The 21,006-nt window shown below is 46.7% G+C and overlaps 1 protein-coding gene across 1 annotated transcript in view; it reads left to right on the forward strand.

The window, feature by feature from the left end:
- Positions 1-21,006, forward strand: part of BMP6 (bone morphogenetic protein 6) — a 93,896-nt gene that overhangs the window by 69,137 nt on the left and 3,753 nt on the right. The window contains exons 3-5 of the mRNA XM_069809056.1: positions 11,148-11,296; positions 12,539-12,736; positions 20,530-20,606. Of these exons, the coding sequence (XP_069665157.1) occupies positions 11,148-11,296; positions 12,539-12,736; positions 20,530-20,606 (424 nt within the window). The remainder of the gene's footprint in view (positions 1-11,147; positions 11,297-12,538; positions 12,737-20,529; positions 20,607-21,006) is intronic.

The raw sequence follows: 21,006 nt of genomic DNA on the forward strand, positions 1-21,006 counted from the left end.
GAGAAGGCTTCAGTAAATACAAATCTTCACCAAAGCTCAGAGCCTGGAAGTATCCCTTGGCTCCAATTAAGTGTAATGAAGTGGCTTAATTCAGTATTACTTGAGCAAAGAAAAAAAAAAAGCTCATCTGGACAGAAACAGCATGAGCGTGTGACTCCAGCCCAGATGTGTGCGCTGCTGCACGGAATTGCAAGACATTGCTGGCCATTCCCTGATGGCTAAAAACAAAACCAAGCCTGAGGCTAAAATTTCTACCGTTTACTGAATTATCAAACTGATTTTTGCCACTGCAGACAAGGCTAAAAGCAAGGATTATATGGGCCCATTTGAGGCTGTCTCCTAGATAGGGCTGTCTGCAGAGAGAGTGTGAACGATCAGAGATCAATGCTGATTGTAATAGTATGAAACCTTCGGGGAGAAATTTGACCCTCTCCTCGTGGAAGCTTCAGGCAGTGAAATGCACGTTGAAGACAGTGTGGTCTAAGTATGTTCTCTCTTAAAAAAGAAAACATTTTTAATACTGACTCACTTGTGTCAGTAATATTTTCATCTCCCCATTCCTTCCACCCTTTCATAAGGTAAAAAAAATAGTGCCTAGAAACTAGGCTTTTGTTTTCTAACCAAACCGCGGTTAACGGCCACATTTTGTCATAGCACAAACTGCTGGAGTTGTCAGTGGGACGCTGTGAAGAGATTAATGAAATCCTCAGGAAGGGTCAAGCTTGTGGCCAGCTGTCAGTGGTATGTATTTTGGATTGTGTGGAGAAGAGGCTTCACCAAACAGGGCTGAGGTGACGTCTAGTTTGCTCTGAGGGGGATGACTCTGGGTTTTGAAACAAGCTGTGGGATGTAGTGGCTGACGTTGGGAAAGGGAATGGGCCATACGTCTGCTGGATGCTCCTGCCCTTCAGCTTCTGACCCTCCAGAGTTTAAGAGGCTGTGTTGTTTGAAGGCTAGGGTGGGATTTTTTTCCTTCTTTTTTTTTCCTTTGGTATGTGCAGAAAGTGGAGAGATTTTCCAAAGCACCAGTTTAGGAAGACAAGTGGCATCAGCTTCCAGGTGCCTGTCCCACCTTGGCCATATCTGAGGGGATGTTTAGTTACAGCAGGCAGGAGCTGCACAGCCTCGAGTCTTCTCCCGTCGGTGGTACTGATGCACAGCTAAGCCCTGCACGTGGGCTTGCTTCTAAGGTGTAGTGTTGATTTTGTGGAAGGACCAGCAAAGCCCTCTGTGACTTTGGATACCTCTTGTGAAGGTCTCACTTACATGGCAATCCACTCCCAAGGGAAGGGAAGAAATTAGTTTGTCCCTGGAAACAGCTCATTAATTTCTTTTTCTTTCTCAAAACTTCCTTGCTCTCACCCGGAGAGGTGTCAGGTCAGGACTAGGGAAGGCAGTTTATGGTTGATCAAAGATGTTAGTCCTTGGTTTGGATCATCAGTATGTTTTCAAGTGTAAATATCCTGCTAATGCAGACCTCAAAACACTCCCACACTGTCCAAACAATTGATCTATGAAAAACACAGTGGCCTGTGTTAGTGATCAAAGGAAGATATGGTACCTTAATGGTCAAAGTTTATTAAACAGTTTCGTTTGCACCCAGAATGAAATACGAGGACTTGATGTGCAGAAAGATTCCTCCTATATGATAAGACATGTGTGGACATAGGTGTGCCCTCCCGAGTGGCTGCCTGGGGAGTATATGCTTCTCCTGAACACAGTTCCTTAAGGGTTAAGGCACTTGTTGGTTTTTAGCTGCCAGTTACAGTGGTAATAAAGTCTTACTCTTTGCAACAGGATATTTATACAAATGTGATCTGAGCTTCTTAATCTAAAGGGCAAATTGATTTGCCGGCAGTGTTTATAGCTTAGAAAATAAATAACTGTCCTCAACTGGGTTTTGGAATGGGTTGTGTAATACAAATGACAAAGCTAGCATCAATCTGTTTCAAGTTAGGGTCAGATTTGTATATAGTGTGCATATATTTGTATATGATAGAGCTGTTTCCATGATGCTATAGAGAAGCGCCTGTCCGCATTTCAGTTCAACTCCCACTGTGGGTATGTGATTTGTTGTGTTTTAGGGTGGTTGGCTTTTAGTAGTTTAAAAGTCAAAGTTATTCTGGATGAAACTTACTGGTTCCATAACCAGCGGGCTTTTTCTACCAAAAGTAAAGAATACCATATCAGTGCCGTATTTCTTTTCTTAAAGGACAAAAATAAATACTACCCCTTTGCCCTTTCCCCCATCTTCATGCCTCAAGCTGCATTTAAACTCTGAGGTGTTATACTGTGGCCATCATTACAGTTAGAACACCCCTTAGTCTCATTAAGTCATAGTCAAGGAAATGAGAAATACATCTCCTATCCTGGTGAGTTGGGATGATTTTTTTCTTTTTTCACTGTTCCTGTTAGTAAAATGTTCATTCCTCAGAGCTGTGAAGCTCAAGACCTTGAGCTGGATGTGGGGGGACCCCCTTGCACTCAAATATCAGTGTTGGATTTGCTGGGGATTAACACCGACCTGCGGGCTGAGCTTCCCACAGTCTTGGTCTGGGGAGACCACATTCTCTAGCTCTAGGCTCTGATCTTCCGCTCTTTGCCAGACGCAGCCTTGAAGCCAGTGTTTCACCCTGCTGCTCTTCCAGTGAGTCTACAAGATTTAACCCCCTGCCTTTGCAGACTTTACCACCTCGGGCGATGCCCGCAGCGGGACGTCCTTTTCAGCACAGGGGAGCTCTTATCAGACAGAGCGGTGGTGGTGTGAGGCTGAGCTTTCCTGTCCCTTCTTGTGTGTCCCCATGTCTGGATGCATCCCAGATGGGTCTCCCCTCCCTGTGCTGAACTGCAGACCTCCTCCAGAGTGTCCCAGCATCTCCATTCTGTACTTTTTCCTCCGCTGGCTGTCAATCCCTGCAAATTAGTGCCCAGTTGCTGGTGGTCTATTTCACCTTGGAAGTAACTTCATTTGTAGGTTGACAGCTCTTGATATTTTCTTCTTTGTTTCTAAGGAGCTCCTTAACAGGACGTGTGTGTCTCTCCTGGTCCTCTGGCCCACAGATAGTATAGCTTCTTCAGGACAGTTAACCTGAGCCTTACTTCTTCTCGCAAAATGATAGACACTGCCTTTGCTTTCTGTGGCAGCTTATTCCAGGTGCTGGCATTTCCCTGCCTGAGGCTCTCTGTATGAGCGAGTGCTGATTGATTAAATTTTGTACGGTGCTTTTAAATCTTTGGAGTAATGGTCATTTAGACATAAGAAGTTGTTAAGGTTTTGTATTGCATATGTTGGCAATACCTCATGCTGTGCAGGCTCTGCATACAGTCTGTTCTAGGAGTAATAAACACGTTTAAATTCAAAGTAGTGCTTACATCTACTGCAAGATGGTGGATCTACAGGTTTGAAAAGGCTGTGATTTCAAAATTCTATCTATGTGGAGCTCTGTTCAACTCTGTTAAGACTGAGTCAGTTGTGAGTGCAGTTATTAGTCTGTCGTTAGTGGATAAGAGCAAATAATTGTGCTAGTTTGCTATATGCAGGATAATTTTTACAGAAGGTTGATGTCAGTGCAAGCTAAGGACTCAGATGCTGAGGGACACAGAAGAGATTCTTTAGAAAGTGCATTAATTAAAATGTAAATCCCACACACTTCTGTGCAAAATTCCCTTTTGAGAAAATGCTGCTAGGCAGTCTAGACTATTATGTCAACTTGTCTTTGAAGAAAAGTAAACAAAAAGGTTCAGCTGAGGAACGTTTTAGAGACTTACAGTAATTAATGCTTTGGTAAATGGCTGTTGATGCGTAACAATCCTTTAAACACCTGGGTAATTGCAAGCTTTGAAGTTGGGCCAAAAATGTTGTTCCGAGATCTGTAATTAAAATAAGAGACCTTTAACTTGGTCATTTTGAAGGTGAGATTTCTGTTTGTTCTCACTGTCTCCCTGGTAAAACTTCTGCCTGGTCGAGGAGAGAAAGCTGGGGAGGGTGGGAAAGTAAAAGACCTAGTTCAACAGATGCTTCTTTAAATTTAGCTTTTTATAGCTTTGGTGTTTTTCCTGTAGCAAAGTTCCATGTTGTAATGTGTACCCAGAACAGAGAAATTATTTTAATGTGAACATTTCACTAAGTATAGTAACTAAGATTAACCACTTGACCTGGTTACTAATTTGACTAAATTCTAATCTAATTAGTGTTCAATTAAAGAGAATTAACACCCAGAGACATTTCGTTGAGAGGTTTACGCAGGGGTTTCAGTTAACAAAATATTTATCTTACAGGGGGAAAGGCACTGAAGTTAAATGCAAGCTGTTTCTCCTATAAATGCCCTGAGTACATGGTTGGGATGCCGGCGTTAAGAATAGTAGTTATATTTGATATTTATATCTGACAAACCAGCTTGCTCTGAGGACACTGGAGCTAAATCCTGCCCTCTGAATTACACAGGTCGTATTTCTCTGGTAAACTGTGTACTTCTTTCTGTTTATTGCAGCCACTTGTGATTGCTCTGTTGACCTTTGCTTCTCCATCCTCCTCCAGAGTCTTCTGAAGGCCATGGAAACAGTCCCATTTATTTCTTGGGACTTGGGACCGTACTTTAGGGCCTTGATCCAGAACAAAGAGCTCCTGTTTTGAGTTGGGAATCTCTAACTTGCATCTTCCTGTTTAATGTCCTCTCTTCTCTCAAGAAAGTTGTTTCAGCCTATTGCCTCAGTTTCTCCCATTCACTTGCTTCCCTTTAATAATCTAAGTTTAATACATATTATGCCTGCAGCACCCTTATTATGGAAATCATTAACTGAATGCATCCAGATGGTTAAGCACACTGAAAATAAGGATGAGACTGTCGGGCACCATAGTGACAATGAGATGACAGTAGCTGTATGAACACCCAGAGGCAGGTTTAAGAAGAGAGGATGTTAAGAAACTGCCTGTTTTGGTGATGAAATTTATCTTCTCTACACTGAATTTGAAAGTCCTGCTGTGCATGTGCCAGAGGTGCTGTGATGTCCTTGACATGCAGGGTTGCTTGGGCATGAAACCTCTGGACTGACTCTGCTTTCTTCAGCCTGTGCTGAGAGCAGATACTTGTTCCTCTCTGCATAATGATGCTGGCTTATGCATTTCTTCCAGCCTTTCTTTTTCTAGTTTTTCCTATTCTTCATGCTCCCTTCCTGTTTCCCTCAGGTCCTGTCTTGCCTCTGTTATTCTCAAATGCTGAAGTTTTCGGATATCCTTCCATTAATGTGACCGCGTACACGGTTGCGTGCTTTCTCTTGGAAGGCCACTGCCTGCCTCGCTGCATAGGATCAGTGTCATCACTTAATGACTAGAAATTCAATACTTTGTTTCATGTGACTTGCTCAGTGTGTGATCTGTTTCTTGCCTTCTTGTCCGCTCTTCACATTTTGATTTGACTATGGGCTTGCATCTACTTGTGTGTAGCACTGTTCAGCATGGTATCTGACTGCTTCCTAAACTATTTCTTTTTTTGACATGGCTATGAGGCAAAGCTAGTGGTGGTGTTCTCATCGTGCGGATGAGAAGCTGATGCATACACTGGTGAGGGTCAACTGTCTCCGCTAGGTTTAGTTGCCACTTTCAGATGGTTTTTTCCTTTGTCCAGCGCTGCCCTTTGGCTTGCAGGAGTGCCCTGCTCATCTGCTGTGTGTGCTCCAATTTTTGCAATAGGAAGGGCCAGAGAGTGTGGACCTGCTAAGCAAACACCGATGGCAAAAATGGTCCCTGCCAAAATCAGCCAACACTCCAGCATCAGGAGTGGTAATAAGGCTATGCGGCAGCTTTAGAGCGCTCATGCTTCTTGTCTTTCTTTTGCAGCCCTAGTGGGAGAGGAATGGAACAAATGTGTTTTCCATGGTCTCCAGAAAGCAGAACTGGGCCGGTGCAGGGGGAAATCCAGTTGTGTGGCTGCATTTCCCTGTGTGCATTGGGGCGAGACTGGAAGTGTGATATGCACATCACTGATGTCTGTCACCATGTTTGTTGGCAGCTGTGTTGCTGCTGTAGTAGCAGCAGTAGCAGGTTGGAGCCCTCTGTAAGCTATTGGTGCAGGAAGATGCCAGGAGTTTCCCATCTACTTCTGGAAGCAGAGGGATGCCGAGTCTGGAATAATGGTCCTGATTCACAGAGGTGTGGTGGCCATGGGTACTTCCTACTCCCTTTTCTCTGCAGACTTTTTCCTTCTATCCAGGGTCGCTCCATCTAGTCCTTGCATGTCCATGTGTCCCCCACAACTGCAACAGATCCTTCACCCTTCCCTATCTAATTAGATATTATCATAGAATGGTTTAGGTTGGAAAAGACCTTTAAGATCACCAAGTCCAACCGTTAACCTAGCACTGCCAAGTCCACTACTAAACTATGTCCCTAAGCACCACATCTAGACGTCTTTTAAATACCTCCAGGGATGGTGACTCAACCACTTCCCTGGGCAGCCTGTTCCAATGCTTGACAACCCTTTCAATCTAAACTTCCCCTGGCACAACTTGAGGCCATTTCCTCTTGTCCTATCACTTGTAACTTGGGAGAAGAGGCTGACACCCATCTCACTACAACCTCCTTTCAGGTAGTTGTAGGGAGTGATAAGGTTGCCCCTGAGCCTCCTTTTCCCCAGGCTAAACAAGCCCAGTTCCCTCAGCTGCTCCTCATAAGACTTCTTCTCTAGACCCTTCACCGGCTTTGTTGCCCTTCTCTGGACACGCTCCAGCACCTCAACGTCTGTCTTGTAGTGAGGGGCCCAAAACTGAACACAGTATTCGAGGTGCAGCCTCACCAGTGCTGAGTATGGGAGGCCAATCACTTCCCTAGTCCTGCTGGCCCCACTATTTCTGATACAAGCCAGGATGCCGTTGGCCTTCTTGACTACCTGGGCACACTGCTGGCTTATATTCAGCTGGCTGTTGATCACACCCCCAGGTCCTTTTCTGCCGGGCAGCTTTCCAGCCACTCTTCCTCAAGCCTGTAGCGTTGCTTGGGGTTGTTGTGACCCAAGTGCAGGACCCAGCACTTAGCTTTGTTGAACCTCATACAGTTCGCCTTGGCCCATAGATCCAGCCTGTCCAGATCCCTCTGTAGATCCTTCCTACCCTCAAGCAGATCAACACTTCTGCCCAACAAGTCCGCAGATTTACTGAGGGTCCACTCTATCCCCTCATCCAGATCATTGATAAAAATATTAAACAGAACTGGCCCCCATACTGAGCCCTGGGGAACACCACTTGTGACCAGCTGCCAACTGGATTTAACTCCCTTCACCACAACTCTTTGGGCTCATCCAGCCAGCCAGTTTTTCACCCAGCGAAGAGTACACCTGTCCAAGCCATGAGCAGCCAGTTTCTTCAGGAGAATGCTGTGGGAAGTGGTGTTAAAGGCTTTACTAAAGTCCAGGTAGACAACATCCACAGACTTTCCTTCATCCACTAAGCGGGTCACCTTGTCATAGAAGGAGATCACGATAGTCAAGCGGGACCAGCCTTTCATAAACCCATGCTGACTGGGCATGCTGTCGCATGATGGCACTCAGGATGATCTGCTCCATAACCTTCCCCGTCACCAGTGTCAGACTGACAGGCCTGTAGTTGCCCAGATGCTCCTTCCAGCCCTTCTTGTAGATGGGTGTCACATTTGCTAACTTCCAGTCAACTGGGACGTCCCCGGTTAGCCGGGACTGCTGATAAATGATTGCAAGTGGCTTGGTGAGCACTTCCACCAGCTCCCTTAGTACCCTTGGGTGGATCCCATCCGACCCCATAGACTTGTGTGGGTCTAAGTGGTGTAGCAGGTCACTGCTACCTTCTTCACTATTCTTTCCCTTCTACCTGGGGCCAGCCTGGGACATCTCACGGTCTCTGTTGTAAGATCAGACATTGTATGGCTTTTCTGCAGGAGTAGCAAGGACATTTCTTCTCGGCCATGTGGCTGTAAGGAAGAGCAGATTCCCCTCAGGTGATACACGGTATTTGGTTTACCGAGGGGAAAGTATGTTCCCTGCATACAAAAAGTCCAGAGGATTTTGTTGCTAAGCTCTGAATCTCTGTTGAGCCTGTGTGGGCAGCAATTTTCAAGTACTTACTGCTTGGCCGAATTTGAGGTGATTTTCTTAAAGGAGGAAGGACATACAACATTTCTATTCTGCAAAAATAAAGGAGTGCTTAAAGACTCTCAGTTAAATAGTTGGGATTCGTTTTTATGTGAGTAAATTTTTTTTTCCCCCCTTAATTTTGTCTTTGGAAATAGGTGACTGAATATTTTTTTAAAACCTTCATGCCAAAACCAAAAAAAATTAGAAAAAATTATATGCAATTCTGTGCAGCCTGGTGAGGTTTGGGTGACAAACATTAATTGAAAAGACGCTTAAGCAGAAAATATTAGGATGTGTTACCTGCTGGCATTACTACTGTGACCTACAATACCTGTGGGGTAAACCTTCAGTGCTGACTTCATCTGGTCGAATGATGCAAAAGTCAGCTGAATAGCAGATTTGATTGAAAACCAGTCCTGTATGAAACTTTTTGCAAAGAGTTAACTGGATTGGAAGGCCCAGTTGTCCATTTTTCTGCATTTTACAAAGGATCTGAAATCTTTCAAAGCGAGTGTGACATACTGGGATAAAGTGGAGCATTCTGGTTTGATAGAATTGTACCTTGGTCAGGCAGTTTGCTTATCACATTTGTGGAGGACACTAAGATGGGGGTGACCCAAAGGAAGGCAAGTCTGTATTTTAAGTAATCTAATAATGATGGAGGTTCAATCTGGGGGAAAAAAAAAAAGTGTGATTTGATGGAAAGAATAATTGCATTTGGACGTGAAAAATTGGTGATGTAAATACACCCAAGGAAGTGGCTGGGTCCTTTGCGGTCCAGTAGGATGAATCTAAGGATTATAGTGAATCACAAGGTGAACATGAGTTAACAGTGTGAGTTTTGCAAAGAAGCCAAAAATCATATTCTGAGATGTATAAGTAGAGGCATAGTCTGTGAGACAGAACAGGATTATCCTTTCGCTGTACTCAGCATTAGTGAGATCTTGATCTGAGTTGGATCTATAAAGAGTAATGCAGATAGTCACAGTCTATAAAATGTGGCTTGCAAGGAAAGACTAAAGATGTTATTTTAATAAGGAAGGGAGATTGTTGTGGCATTTAAGTTAGCTATTATGGGGAAAGGCAAACAAAAAAAATGTGCTTCAGGTGAAACCCACTGAATTTCCTGGAAAGATGGTGGAGTTCCTGAGGCTGGAAATCTATAAGATCAGGTCAGGCAAACATCTCTCGGGAGTGATGTGGATGTAGTTGATCCTGCCCGGATTTCAGGGGAATGGGCTAAATGATGCCATGTGGTCCTTCCAGGCTTTACAGCTCTGTGATGTCCAAGTGTTTTCCCAAAGTGCAAGGAAATGGGAATATAAGCTCTGAGCCTTCTCTTCATGTTTTTGTAGACCTGACTAATCCCATGTGGTTGAGTGTTCATGGGGCTTTGCTGTTACAGAGTTCCCAGTGGCTCTGCAGCCAGACATGTTTGGTTTGGGGGCATGTAACGCCAAAGTAACTCTAGTCTGGAGGCTCCAGTGGGACATTGTCTGGAGTGGGCGAGTGCTGGGGAGGGTATGGCACTTAGAGGAGGGGAGATGGGAGAGGAGATCAAAAAGCAATTGGGGGGGGGGGGGGGGGGGTGTCAGAACAGGTGCTAGGAAAACCCCTTTTCAGATATAGGCCATTTCAAGCATTGGAGAGGACCAATGTGTAAGTCATATTCAGAGGCGGGAGTGATTTAGCAGTTCATTCCTCTCTTAAACCTGGAGAGGGAAAGAGTGGTCTCAGCTGCAGCTGTTGTTTGCGGTCTCCTTTAAGCAACACTTCAGTTTATATACCCTGCCTGGGAAAGCCCAAATCTTTCAACCTTAAGGTTTCCAAAACATGTAGCAGCTGGCCAGCCCCAGCCATTCGCTGCTGTTGGAGGTGAAGGTCAGAGTTGTTCCTGAACCCTCTTCCCGTTGGAGGAGTGGTGGCAAAGACTCCTGTGGGAAAGGCTGCTGAGTCAACCACAGAGCGTGTGGCTACCAGTGAGGCGGAGGAAAGCCTCCACGCTGTAAAAATAGCCGCACTAGGAGCCCTAATATACTTAAGTGCTTATTTTTCCATGTGTGATCTCATGCAAACCAAGCTGCTGGGCAGTATGACATAGCAGTTGGCCAAAAATAAAATGTAACTCAATCAAAATGTTTTTTTTCTGAAGTTAACCTTTGATGGGTGGAAGGGACAGGTACCCTGTTTTCCCATTTCCATTAAGTTATTGTTAGAAAAAAAAAATTCAGAGAGAAAAGACAGATGAAGATGGGATTGACACCTGGTATCCATTTTGTCATGATGGCCACAGGTTAAGGATAGGAACTGTAGCTCTCTTGCCCAGGAAAGTTGTGCCTATAATACAGTGAGAAAATGTACACGGGATTTCTCTGGGTGCTTCTCCAGCTAATTTCATTGCTGAGTTTTGGGGGCATTTGATACTGCTAAAAAGGTATAGACTTGATAGCATTTGAAGCTGAAGCCCATGAAGGAGACCCAGTACCAACAGCCTTGGAACAAGGCGCTCTAATCCCTGTTGATAAGCCTCAGAAAAATGTCTTTAGAGGCCTTTAGAGGTTCATTTTCCTTCACTGTTTGATGCTTGGCCTGTTAGTTGATTTTTATTTTTTATTTTGGCCCACTGTGGTAGGTCTGTCTTGTGGAAGGTGAGCTGAAGCCGTGAAACTGCTTTGACAAAAGCCATCGAATGCCTGGAAACGCTGGTAGTTTGACCAGTGTCCTGTCAGGGCTAGCATTACACTCTTCAGGAAGAAGAGTGCCTTACTAATCCCTTGCTGGTGGAGAAATGGGCAGACCTGAGGAGTATGATTGCTTTCCTCTAGCTTAGAAAATAAGTGAAAAACCTTTGTAATCCTGAATTTCACATACGGAAGCATGTGCATCTCATGGCAAAACTCTGGATATAAGCAGGCAGATTTTGGGCGTTGGGTTTTTCCTAGCTTTTAACATCACTTTTAACGATTTCAGGTTTTGTTTCTGCAACAGCGAAAGCCAGGGAGAAAATCCCAGACGTCACAATCTTGTCATTACACTTCTCCTCTGCAGGGCCTCTGACCTGTTTCTGCTGGACACGCGGGCAGTGTGGGCCTCGGAGGAGGGCTGGCTGGAGTTTGATGTCACTGCCACCAGTAACATGTGGGTGATGAACCCTCGGCACAACATGGGACTGCAGCTGAGCGTGGTGACCCGGGATGGTAGGTTACGGGCCAGTTAATGTGAGTCACCTCGCGAGTCTTTTGGATGCTGTCTAGAGGTGGTGCTAACAGAGTCCAGTTGTGATGTGGGGGGTGAGCACCCTGCCTTTGTAGGTGGTTGTAGCCAACACCATGAGCAAGGCGTCTGAGGGCACAGATTGAGGGTTGTCCCATGATGGACATGTCTTTCCCCATGAGTGAGGTCAGGTGTCTCTGAACAGTACCAGGATGGGCAGGTGGAGGCAGGCTGGGGTAAGGTCCTAGTTCCTGGGTTGGAGGTGGAAGGGGGCATGGCGCTGGGTTCCCAGGGGGGGTGAGGTTTAGGGGTGAAAGGAAGAGAAGACGGCAGGTATGTGGGTATCTGCCTCCCCATGCGGGCTTATGGCAGCTCTCTTGGCTGCTGCAGCTGCCGTTGCTGCTCGGATCTCATCAAACCCGAGGTGGGAGCCCTGCGCTGCAGAAGTGATGCAGTCGCTGTGTGGGGCTGGTCCCTCTGAGGGCAGCTGCAATGATAGCATTTCACAGCCCACAGAAACTTCAAAAGGTGGAAAAGGAGAGAAGAGACTGCAAAAGAGCATGAAATTGAGTGCTGGAAGATAAGCAGTGGGGAAGGAGGAAGTTGAGCAGAAGGTGACCAAAAAGAAGACAGTGACATCTGTCCTCTATAGGAACCAGTCTCCAACCTTAAGTTTTCTTCCTATTGCTTAATGCTGGAGTTTGGTACACCTGTGGGGTCAAGTGAGACCAGAGGGGCTGTCCACTGTTCTCCCTGAGGAAACGTTAGTGGCAACCTCCACCTCCCCAAACAGGCTGAGAGCCCGTCCCTGTGCTACTGAGAAAAGCACCCCATCTCTTTGCCCTCTGCTTTCCTTAGAGGTCTCCTAATCCCATCTCTGCTTCTTGTGTTTCACAGGCAGCAGAACTAATTTCATGACACATCTGGGCTTTGTGTTTGATATATCTCTGTATACCTCTCTGATGCCTAAACCAGGGTAGAGATGCCATAGGGGTACCAAAGAGCCAGGTGCTGCAGTGGAGCCTCTTGTCCAGGATGGATGGGGTGCTGTCATAAAAATGTCCATAAGTCATGGTGGCAGGAGGGGAATGTTTAGTGATTAAAGAAGAAGAGTGCGAGCAAGAATAAAGGAAACACTGCTTATGGGGGTGGAATGCTTCCGAAGCTGGAAGAAGCAATCCAACTGCACTGTTTCTCTAACACTCACTTTTCTGTTTGGTTTGAAGGTTTCAGTGTAAATCCTAGAGAAGCAGGCCTTATAGGCCGAGATGGACCTTACGACAAACAGCCTTTCATGGTGGCCTTCTTCAAAGTGAGCGAAGTTCACGTACGGACCACTAGGTCAGCAACGAGCAGGCGTAGGCAACAGAGTCGAAACCGCTCCACCCAGGCTCAGGATGTTTCCAGGGTGTCTGGTGTCACAGGTAATCATGCAACACAAGCTGGGACAACTTGCTTTGGGGGTGCAAAAGCAAGAAGGGGGGTGTGAGGTGGGATGCTCTTCCTTGGGGGAACAGGTTACATCTGCAAGGGGATGGAAGAGGGGATCTCACGTAACAAGACTTGCAGGAGTCCTCTTGAATTCAGGGTGGAGTCCAGACCCCCATGTGAAGTCATGGCCATTGAATTCAGGGGGGTGAGGTTTTTTAACCCTGACTCTTGTGCCTGTAAGTTGCTTGCTGCACAGTATTTGCCTAGAATTGTGCTATGTGAAATGCAATATTTAAAAGATTCCATCTCTGTGTACACTGAGATTTCTGGTATTGCACATATGCATTTCCACCAGAGTCCTCTTTCAGTTTTCTTTGGAAAAACCCTGGTAGAACAGCATGAGATTTTTTTTTTTTTTTACTTGTGAGAACAGCAGTGTATACATGGTGAAGTGCATTTCCAGGCACGCAAAGAGGCTTGCCTGTTTGCTGTGGAAAGGTTGCAGGTGTTGTACAGCAGCCTTGTGAGTACTCTTGCGGGCTGGTGGGAAAATGTGGTAACTCTGAAATTTTAACAAAAATTGAGAGCGTCCTATCTTCTAAGTCGTGTCTGTTTTCCAGCCACTCTGCCCTGCATCACAGTGCTACAAGTCCTTCATTCATTGAGTACCTTCTTTCCTCTCAAACATTTCAGCCCGTTCCAAGTCACTTGATTAATTTGCTTATGCTGCCCCCTTCATTTCCAATAGGATCCCTGCTTTTTCTGTGTCTAGAAATGACTATACCCCAAGGAAGAGAGGCGGCTGTATTTTTTAGTTTATGTCTAGACACAGCACGGGGAGGTGAGCTAAGACTGCTGAAACACCCAGTGTGAATCTGTAGGCTGTCCCCTGCTCTTGCATGCTGGGGTTGTGGGTGAGCCAGGCTGCACCTGAGGTGGCCCCGTGCTGGCCATGGCACTGGCAGCCTACAGGGAACCAGAGCCAGGTTGGGAGCTGCTCCAGGGCTGGCAGCCAGGCTTCGGGCATGGCTGTGTGCCGATGCAGCCCAATTGCTCCAGCCCAGCATGGTGATGGGCTTGTCCTTTGGGTTAGTGCCAGCAGCAGTTAGCCACTAGCGGCTGTTGCATGTCCTCGTGGTGCATGCCGCAGAGCGGCTGTGAGTTCCCATGCTACGCTGTGCAAGTGCCGGACTCAGCTGAGTGTGAAATACCGCTTCGTGGATTTTAAGGGCAGGAGAAGTGACTCAGTCCTGCAGCCTGACCTCCCTGAGAGAGGCCGGTCAGTGCCAGCATGGCATTGCCAGAGGAGTTGTCATCTAATCTGGTATGAGAGCCCTCTGCCAGCCCCACAGGTAGAGCAGTCTGTTGGTCCTAATTGCTGGGACCTGCTTTGGTCCTGGTTTTCCTTGGGGGCCTCCAAGCTGCAGTTTTAAAGGTGGGCATCATGGCTGCTCATTGCGTTACTTTCCCATATGATGGGCTTGCCAAGGGCATAGGTAGTTCATTTGTCTGGGCGTTATAAGCAATAAGCCCAGCTTTTACACAGGTGGCATGCAATTCTCCCCCTCAGGTGGGCTTTGTTGCCACACTCTCTTCATCATGGGAGCTAATTTTTTAAGGCATTCACAGCACTTTGGGAAAGTTACTCGCTGCGTTGCTCTTTTGTGGTGCTGGTAGCGGACTCAGGATAGGCTCCAACTTTCTCTCCCCAGCTCCACAAGCTTTGCAGTGCTAAAACCACTACTATTAAATCAGTCTATGTGACTCAAAGCTCCAGAGGGAGCAGATATATTGGGCAAAAAGGGCCATTTTTACATCACTGCTTTCTTGACTACACCACACATCAGGTTGTAAAATTATAAAATGACAAAAAGCGAAAAAATAGCTGGTAGTTTTGTGGTCTCAAGGGCTTTTTTGAGCTCTTCTAGCTCAAAGCCAGCTTTAATTTAAAACCTGGAATTTGGCAGTTCAGTAGTCAACAAGGTATAGTTGAGCCTCTGTGGATTTAAGGCGGGGGAAAGGAGGGGAATTTAAAGTTAAGATGTATGTTTGGTTGGTTTCTGTGTTTAGAAAGGAGAGACTGCATCAGCTTATTTTCCTTTCTAAGTGTGACACTCTTAGACTCTGTTCTTCTTAAGAAGTGGTTGATTTAATAGCCCAAGAGGCACCGATGACTGATATGTGTTTTTAGTGTTAAAGAGATCACAGGGATTTTTTTCTTTTTTAGTTGTGTGGGTTCCTACATCCATGCCCTGATAATGCATGTTGGAACTGGGGAAGTGTTCACCCCAGGATGAAGCAGGAGGTGAGCCCAGGGGTTACCTGAAGGCTGCCTTGCTCTTCTGAGGGTGCCCTGGTGCATTTGGACCCAAAGCGGGTGCATAACTGGGATACTGTGGTCCCCTCCTGTGCATCTCCCCACCTGCACATCTTCTTCTCTTGCTATATCTTACCTCTTGTCAGATTTTTGGTCTGTGCTCTCCCGCAAGCCAGGGTTGTTGCTGCCTGTCAGGGCTTGAGGGCAGGCTCTCTCTTGGAGAGCAAGGCAGCTGGCTGGTGTTGATGGGTTTTTGTAGATTGAACCTTCCTTCCTCTATGTTAGTGAAAACACAGGGTTTTCTTCCTTCAGTCCGAAAATGAACCCCTTTACCAAAAGATGCCACGATTTGGGTTGGGGCAGTGTGTTTAAAAAAGCCCCATTTACTGTCTAAATATGGAAAACATTTCAAGCCCTCAGTTTGGAGTGCACAAAGTGTGCTGCTGGGCTGGTACTGGATCTGGTGAGCTGGGGAATTACATGAAGGCATGCTGCTACGTGCGGGATTGGGACCCCGCTGTGCTCCCTTTGATGTGCAGTTGTTGTCCTGCAGTCAGTACCAAGTGCTCAGATGCTAAGGTTATGGCTGTGGCATAAGAATCTCAATGGTCTGTATTTTTTCGCCAAGAATGCTCATTTCCCTGTATTATAAACACATAATTATGACTGGCTTATATAAAGCAGAACTGAGTAACCCCCATAGTTATAAACTGCTTTGACATAGAGTCCTGCGTCAATGCATTCCTGGAGCAAAGCTCTGCTCTTCTGCAGAAGCAGGATGAACAGGAAGAAAAGGAAGTATTTTTGTCTGTTGAGGCAGAAAATCATATGGCAGCTCTGGCCCAGGACATGGAGGAATGAGGTGGGTTGGAGGAGCACACAAGTGTTTTTCTGCTGTTGTCTGCAAGATCTGGAGGCCCTCGCTCGGCCATGTCTTGCGATGGGTTTAGCTCATGCTCTCGGACTCTAGGCTGACCCTCTAGTTAACCTGAAGAGATGAGGACTCTTCTCAATGTAATAGATGGTGACCCTCGAGGCTAAGGACTTTCCTGCCATATAGCCAGCTCCTTCATGAGTTAGGGGTTCTGTACAGGGCTCTCTCCTTGTCCAGTGGCGATAACCCTGCTCTTCTGCAAGTCAGCCTTCAGGCCCATCCCTTCCCATCAGCCCCTCCTTATGGAGAAAGTTGCATGTAAACATCTGACTTGGGCTTCACTTGCTGCTCTGAGTAAAACTCATGCAACGCCCCTTTTCGGGTCCTTCCCTTTAGCCACCCCAGCGCCTCCGGGACTGGTGTGAGGTGCTCCATGAGAAATGGAGGGGCCTTCCAACTGGCCTTTCCTTGCGGTAGACATACATGGCACCAGGCAGATTTCCCCACATGTATGGGAACCAAATACTGCCAAGGGCAGCATGCACAAACACTGAAGGCAAATAAGGCCAAATGCTTTCATGGTGGCAAGGGTCTTGTTAATAAACATCCTTATCTCACAGCCAATCTTCTCTTTAGTAGAGCGCTCAGTTACAGACTGGAGCGGCACGGCCGGTGTTTCTGTATGTGCCTTCACATGCAGGTCCATGTCAGCCCGCTATCTCCCCTTCTTCCCACCCAAGCAGATCGCTTTCATGTGAAGTGGGCTGTGATTAACTGGGTGATCAGTTTACACCAGCTTTATCTGGACGAATCACCAAAGTCAAACACCAAGAAGAAGGGGCTGGCCTTGGAGACCTCTGTCAAAGCTATTTTGAATCACAGAAGTAATTAATTACCATGTGAAATTTGGTAAGCTGGCACCTTGGGAGCGGCAAGGGTGTTCTCAGACGGATCGACCTCAGTGAATATTTATATATTCTTTGCCAGCGCTTAACGTGGGAGAGGCTATAGGAAATCTAAGGTGGATGCATAAGTATCCGTAGGAGGAAGACCATTAGGGTCAGGCTATTCTCTCTCCCCTTTCAGCAACACAAATGCTAGTGTCCAACCTTAAGAGAAACATCTGTGCTTGCAGAAAGTCAGATTTAGTTTCTGGTGAAGGCAGAAAACGTTCAATGCAAACAAGCGACAGAGACAAGCCATCTTAACTGTGCTGTTTTAACTGTGCTGCCGTGGAAGTTATTTTTAAGTGCAGAACTAGGGGTTTGGGATTTTTTTAAATCTCTGTTTTAGACAAAATAGTTTGCAGTGTGATTAAATGCAGTGCCAAGCTAGTGTTTCTGAATTGGTACATGCAGGGATAAAAAAAGAGATGACTTTGCTAAACCCACAGCGAGCCTAGAGGAGCTCCCAAAGCAGCTCCCTCAACTCACAGAGATTTTGAAGGTCTCTGGCAAACAATCCTTGCAAATTGTGTCGTGGCAGCGTAAGCTGGCCCTGCGGCAGTGGTTTGCAGCGTCACCCCGCTGCAGGCTGCCGCCTCTCGGCCCTCCCGGCTCCCTGCTGCAGGGCTGGCGGGAAGGGATACGTACCCTGTTGCCGCTTGGCAGTTGGATCTTGCACTGCGAACCACCTCAAATGGTAATTTGGGCTCAAACAGCTGCGCATGCTGGACTTGGGTAGCTGATACTGCTTTCCAGGCTTTGGAGAAAATGTATCGTGGCGGCCAACTTCAGTAGCTCAGTGAGCTCTAGCTCACTGCCAAAACCCCTTTACTCTATGGATTCCTCTTTTTTCAGGCCCATAATTGGATGTACGTCCAATGTACACGGCTCTAGGGCATATGTCGAGCCCCAAACCATAGGGAATGGATCATTATTATGTGCATCTGTATTGCTGCATTTTTTTCCCCAATTCAGGTTGTAACATCCCTAAATTTGGGCTAAAGTAGATTCCATAAAGTAGGCAAACATGTAACAGGAAGAGAGGGCAGGGGAGCTTGGGGTGAGAGTTAAACAGGGGAGAGTGCAAATGTTTAGTATGTTGACATTTATGAAAGCAAAGGCCAAGTTTGGGCAAGCAAGGAGGTAGAGCTGTCTGCATCTACCTTGGGCGGAGAGTAGCCAGCACTCGATGCAGAATGTGAATCAGGTGACTCCAACCAGTGAGCTGAGGCACATTTTTGGGGGCCAGTTTAAGGCAGTGTGAGAGAGGACATGTTCATAACATGTTCTGCTTCGTGTAGCTTGTTAAGCAGCTCTTTTTTTTTTTTTCTTCTTCCCCCTGTGTTTTCTTAAACTTGTGATTGCTCACAGCCTTCCTTCCCACTCCTGTTTTCTCTGTCTCCCTTGCCTTCTCCCCTTTCCCGTAGCTGATTTGGGTAAGTTGTAGCTGGATTTGGAACGTAGCATCGTTCTGCCCACTCAGTTATGAATAGAACAACTCCACTGTAACTCCCTATCAAATACAGATGGTTTTCCCCTAAGCAAACAACATATTTCCCATTGAAGAACAATGAAGTTGTGTTTTCAGGTACTTAAATGAAAGCCTTTGACCACTAAAAGTATCTTCTGCTCATTTTTTTCCCTTGTTATGACCAGATCGTTTAGAAACATCTCATGCTAGAAATTTGCTCCTGGGCTGAGCCAGGGACTGAAAAGCTTCATCTGAAAAAAACCACCACACCCTGGTTTCTACTGGGTATGTCTGGTTTGAAAATGGAAAGCCTGAATAGAGAGACTCGCCTCCGTCCTTGCTACTGAGTGCTCCTGAAAGACTGAATGTTTATGCTGCAGCAGGCTGTTAACCAGCTCTGCTCACCTGATTAAATCCGTGATTGAAGCGAAGCTATTGAAAGTCTGAAATGCAATCCTTAAAGTTTAAAACCCAAACTGCTTCTAAAAACAACTCTCTAATCTTTGGTGGTTTGGAGGCTAGGTTTGAGGTGTAGGGTTTTTTCAGACCTCAGAGCTAACTGTACCCAGCTGTAATGCTGTGCTGCCCTTAATGTCAGTTGGATGTGCTTTTAGTATTATAGTTTTTCTTTTGAATAAATATTTGCATTTGTAGTTCCCAAACTTTGGGGGGGGGGTAGAGGGAAGAAAAAAGACAGGCTTATTCAGAGCCAAGGAAAAAGTCACTAAAAATATTTTTCTATCCCAGCTGCCGCATTTGGGGAAAGCTACACTGGGAGGGTGCCCTTTCAAAGCCGCATTAGGGGCGCCGGGGGGGCTGGTGAGCCGAAAGGCCCAGGGCAGCGGGAGGCAGGCACATCAGCGTGTGGCATCTGCCTGCTGACGGACGCGCCTTTACTTGCAAATGAGGCATGTGAGAGGAGAGGAGGCCCCTGTGGGTAAGACACCGGAGGAAAACACGGCCAGTCTGGGTCCAGCTCTGGGACGAGCACGGAGACCCGGACTCCTATGCCGCTCAGCCGAATTTGCCGCCATCTCTTCCTCTCGTGCTTCCCATCGGGCGCGAAGCGTGGGTTCAGCAGCCGTAGCTGGTGGCCGAGCCGCCCCGCTGCGAAGGTGGTTTCTGTGGGTGCTGCGCTGAGGTCCGGCAGCAACCCGAGGTGTGACGAAATCAGCCATCGCCCATCAAGGCTGGATTTGTGCAGCCACCCGGGGGTGAAAGGCCCCTCTGTCACGGCTCAGCTCCTCCGCTCGCTGCGGTTCCAGGTGTTCGCGTGCAGAGCCGCCTCTCTTTCCAAATGTAAATGGGAAATTCCACTCGCTGTCAAAAGCTGCATTTTGTAGGGCCATCGGGAGCAGCTCCTGCATGGTCGAAACATCCTTGTGCGTTGCGCCATGGCAAGGGGGAAGGTCTCTGGTCGGGGCTTTGCACCCTGCGCCCTGACTCTTCCGTGCAGTATTGGTACTAAGGAGCAAGTGAATGTTGAGTGTGTCAATTCCTGTGTCATCCGCAGATAAGCGGGTTATGGGAAGGAGAAACTTGTTTTTCGGAGCATGGCTTGAAAATGTCCAAGAGCAGAGGTGGTGCCTGGAGCCGTGTGTGGTGTCCGGGGCAGGCTGGGGGTAAGGCACAGACAGGAATGGGGACATGGCTTCACTGCCTATGGGACGTTTTAGCTGTTTAAGGACTTCTGCTAACCAGTGTGGGGGCACAAGGCGATGATTAACCTTCCCGGGGTTGTAATTCTCTTGGTAAGTGTGTGCGTTTTGAGCTTACCACCTAGGGCGGCACACGTCAGAAACCGCGGCCAAGGAAGCGGGGTGAGTTTGAGCACCCAGTAGGGACGTAGCCTGTGCTGGGCTGAAGGATTACATTTATTTTTAAGAAGTCATTTTACTGGAGGTGTTTTACAAGCACTGCTTGTCAAGTTATTAAAGGCAGCTGATGGAATTATAACCAAGTCACTGTTACTTGGGTGCCTCCATTCCCATAGGCATCTTAAAAGCTTCAGCCCTGCTTTGGATGTCCCTCAACACCCTTATCCTTTTGGCTGCTGAGGCAGCTTGCCGTTTCTCGCTGCTGAGCCCACAGCATGCACACATCTGGCCAGCTGTGCCCTCCAGGGATGCTCTGCCTGTTTTACTTTCTAAATTCCTGTTTTGTTCTTTTTCTTTTAACAGATTACAACAGCAGTGACTTAAAAACAGCGTGCAGAAAGCATGAGCTTTACGTTAGCTTCCAAGACTTGGGATGGCAGGTGTGTGATGTTTCTCTCTGGGTAAACTAGACATTTTGTTATGAAATGTTATCTAAACAGTGTCACAGTAATTCCTCTCGAGGCTGCCATTATGCTTTAAAATGTCCCTTGTGCCTCTTCACTAAAACTAGTCACAGGGAGGGGCAAATAAATATTGATAGTTGTGACATTTGATAAGATCCAGAGGGAGCTTGATACATTATGAGATTCAAATATACAGTCATTCTGTCACTCATGGGAGTCACGGTACGGGCAAGGGCTCATATCCGTGTACCTCTAATAATAAGAAAAAAAATCTGATGTTAAGCAGTGATTTTAACCAAATCAAGTGTTTTCTAGTGATCAATGTAATTTTAACCTTGGCCATTGTGTTGAAGTCCTCCACCTCTGCCCCACAATT

The sequence above is a fragment of the Haliaeetus albicilla genome, chromosome 21 (assembly GCF_947461875.1).
Source record: "Haliaeetus albicilla chromosome 21, bHalAlb1.1, whole genome shotgun sequence".
In the NCBI taxonomy this organism is placed as follows: domain Eukaryota; kingdom Metazoa; phylum Chordata; class Aves; order Accipitriformes; family Accipitridae; genus Haliaeetus; species Haliaeetus albicilla.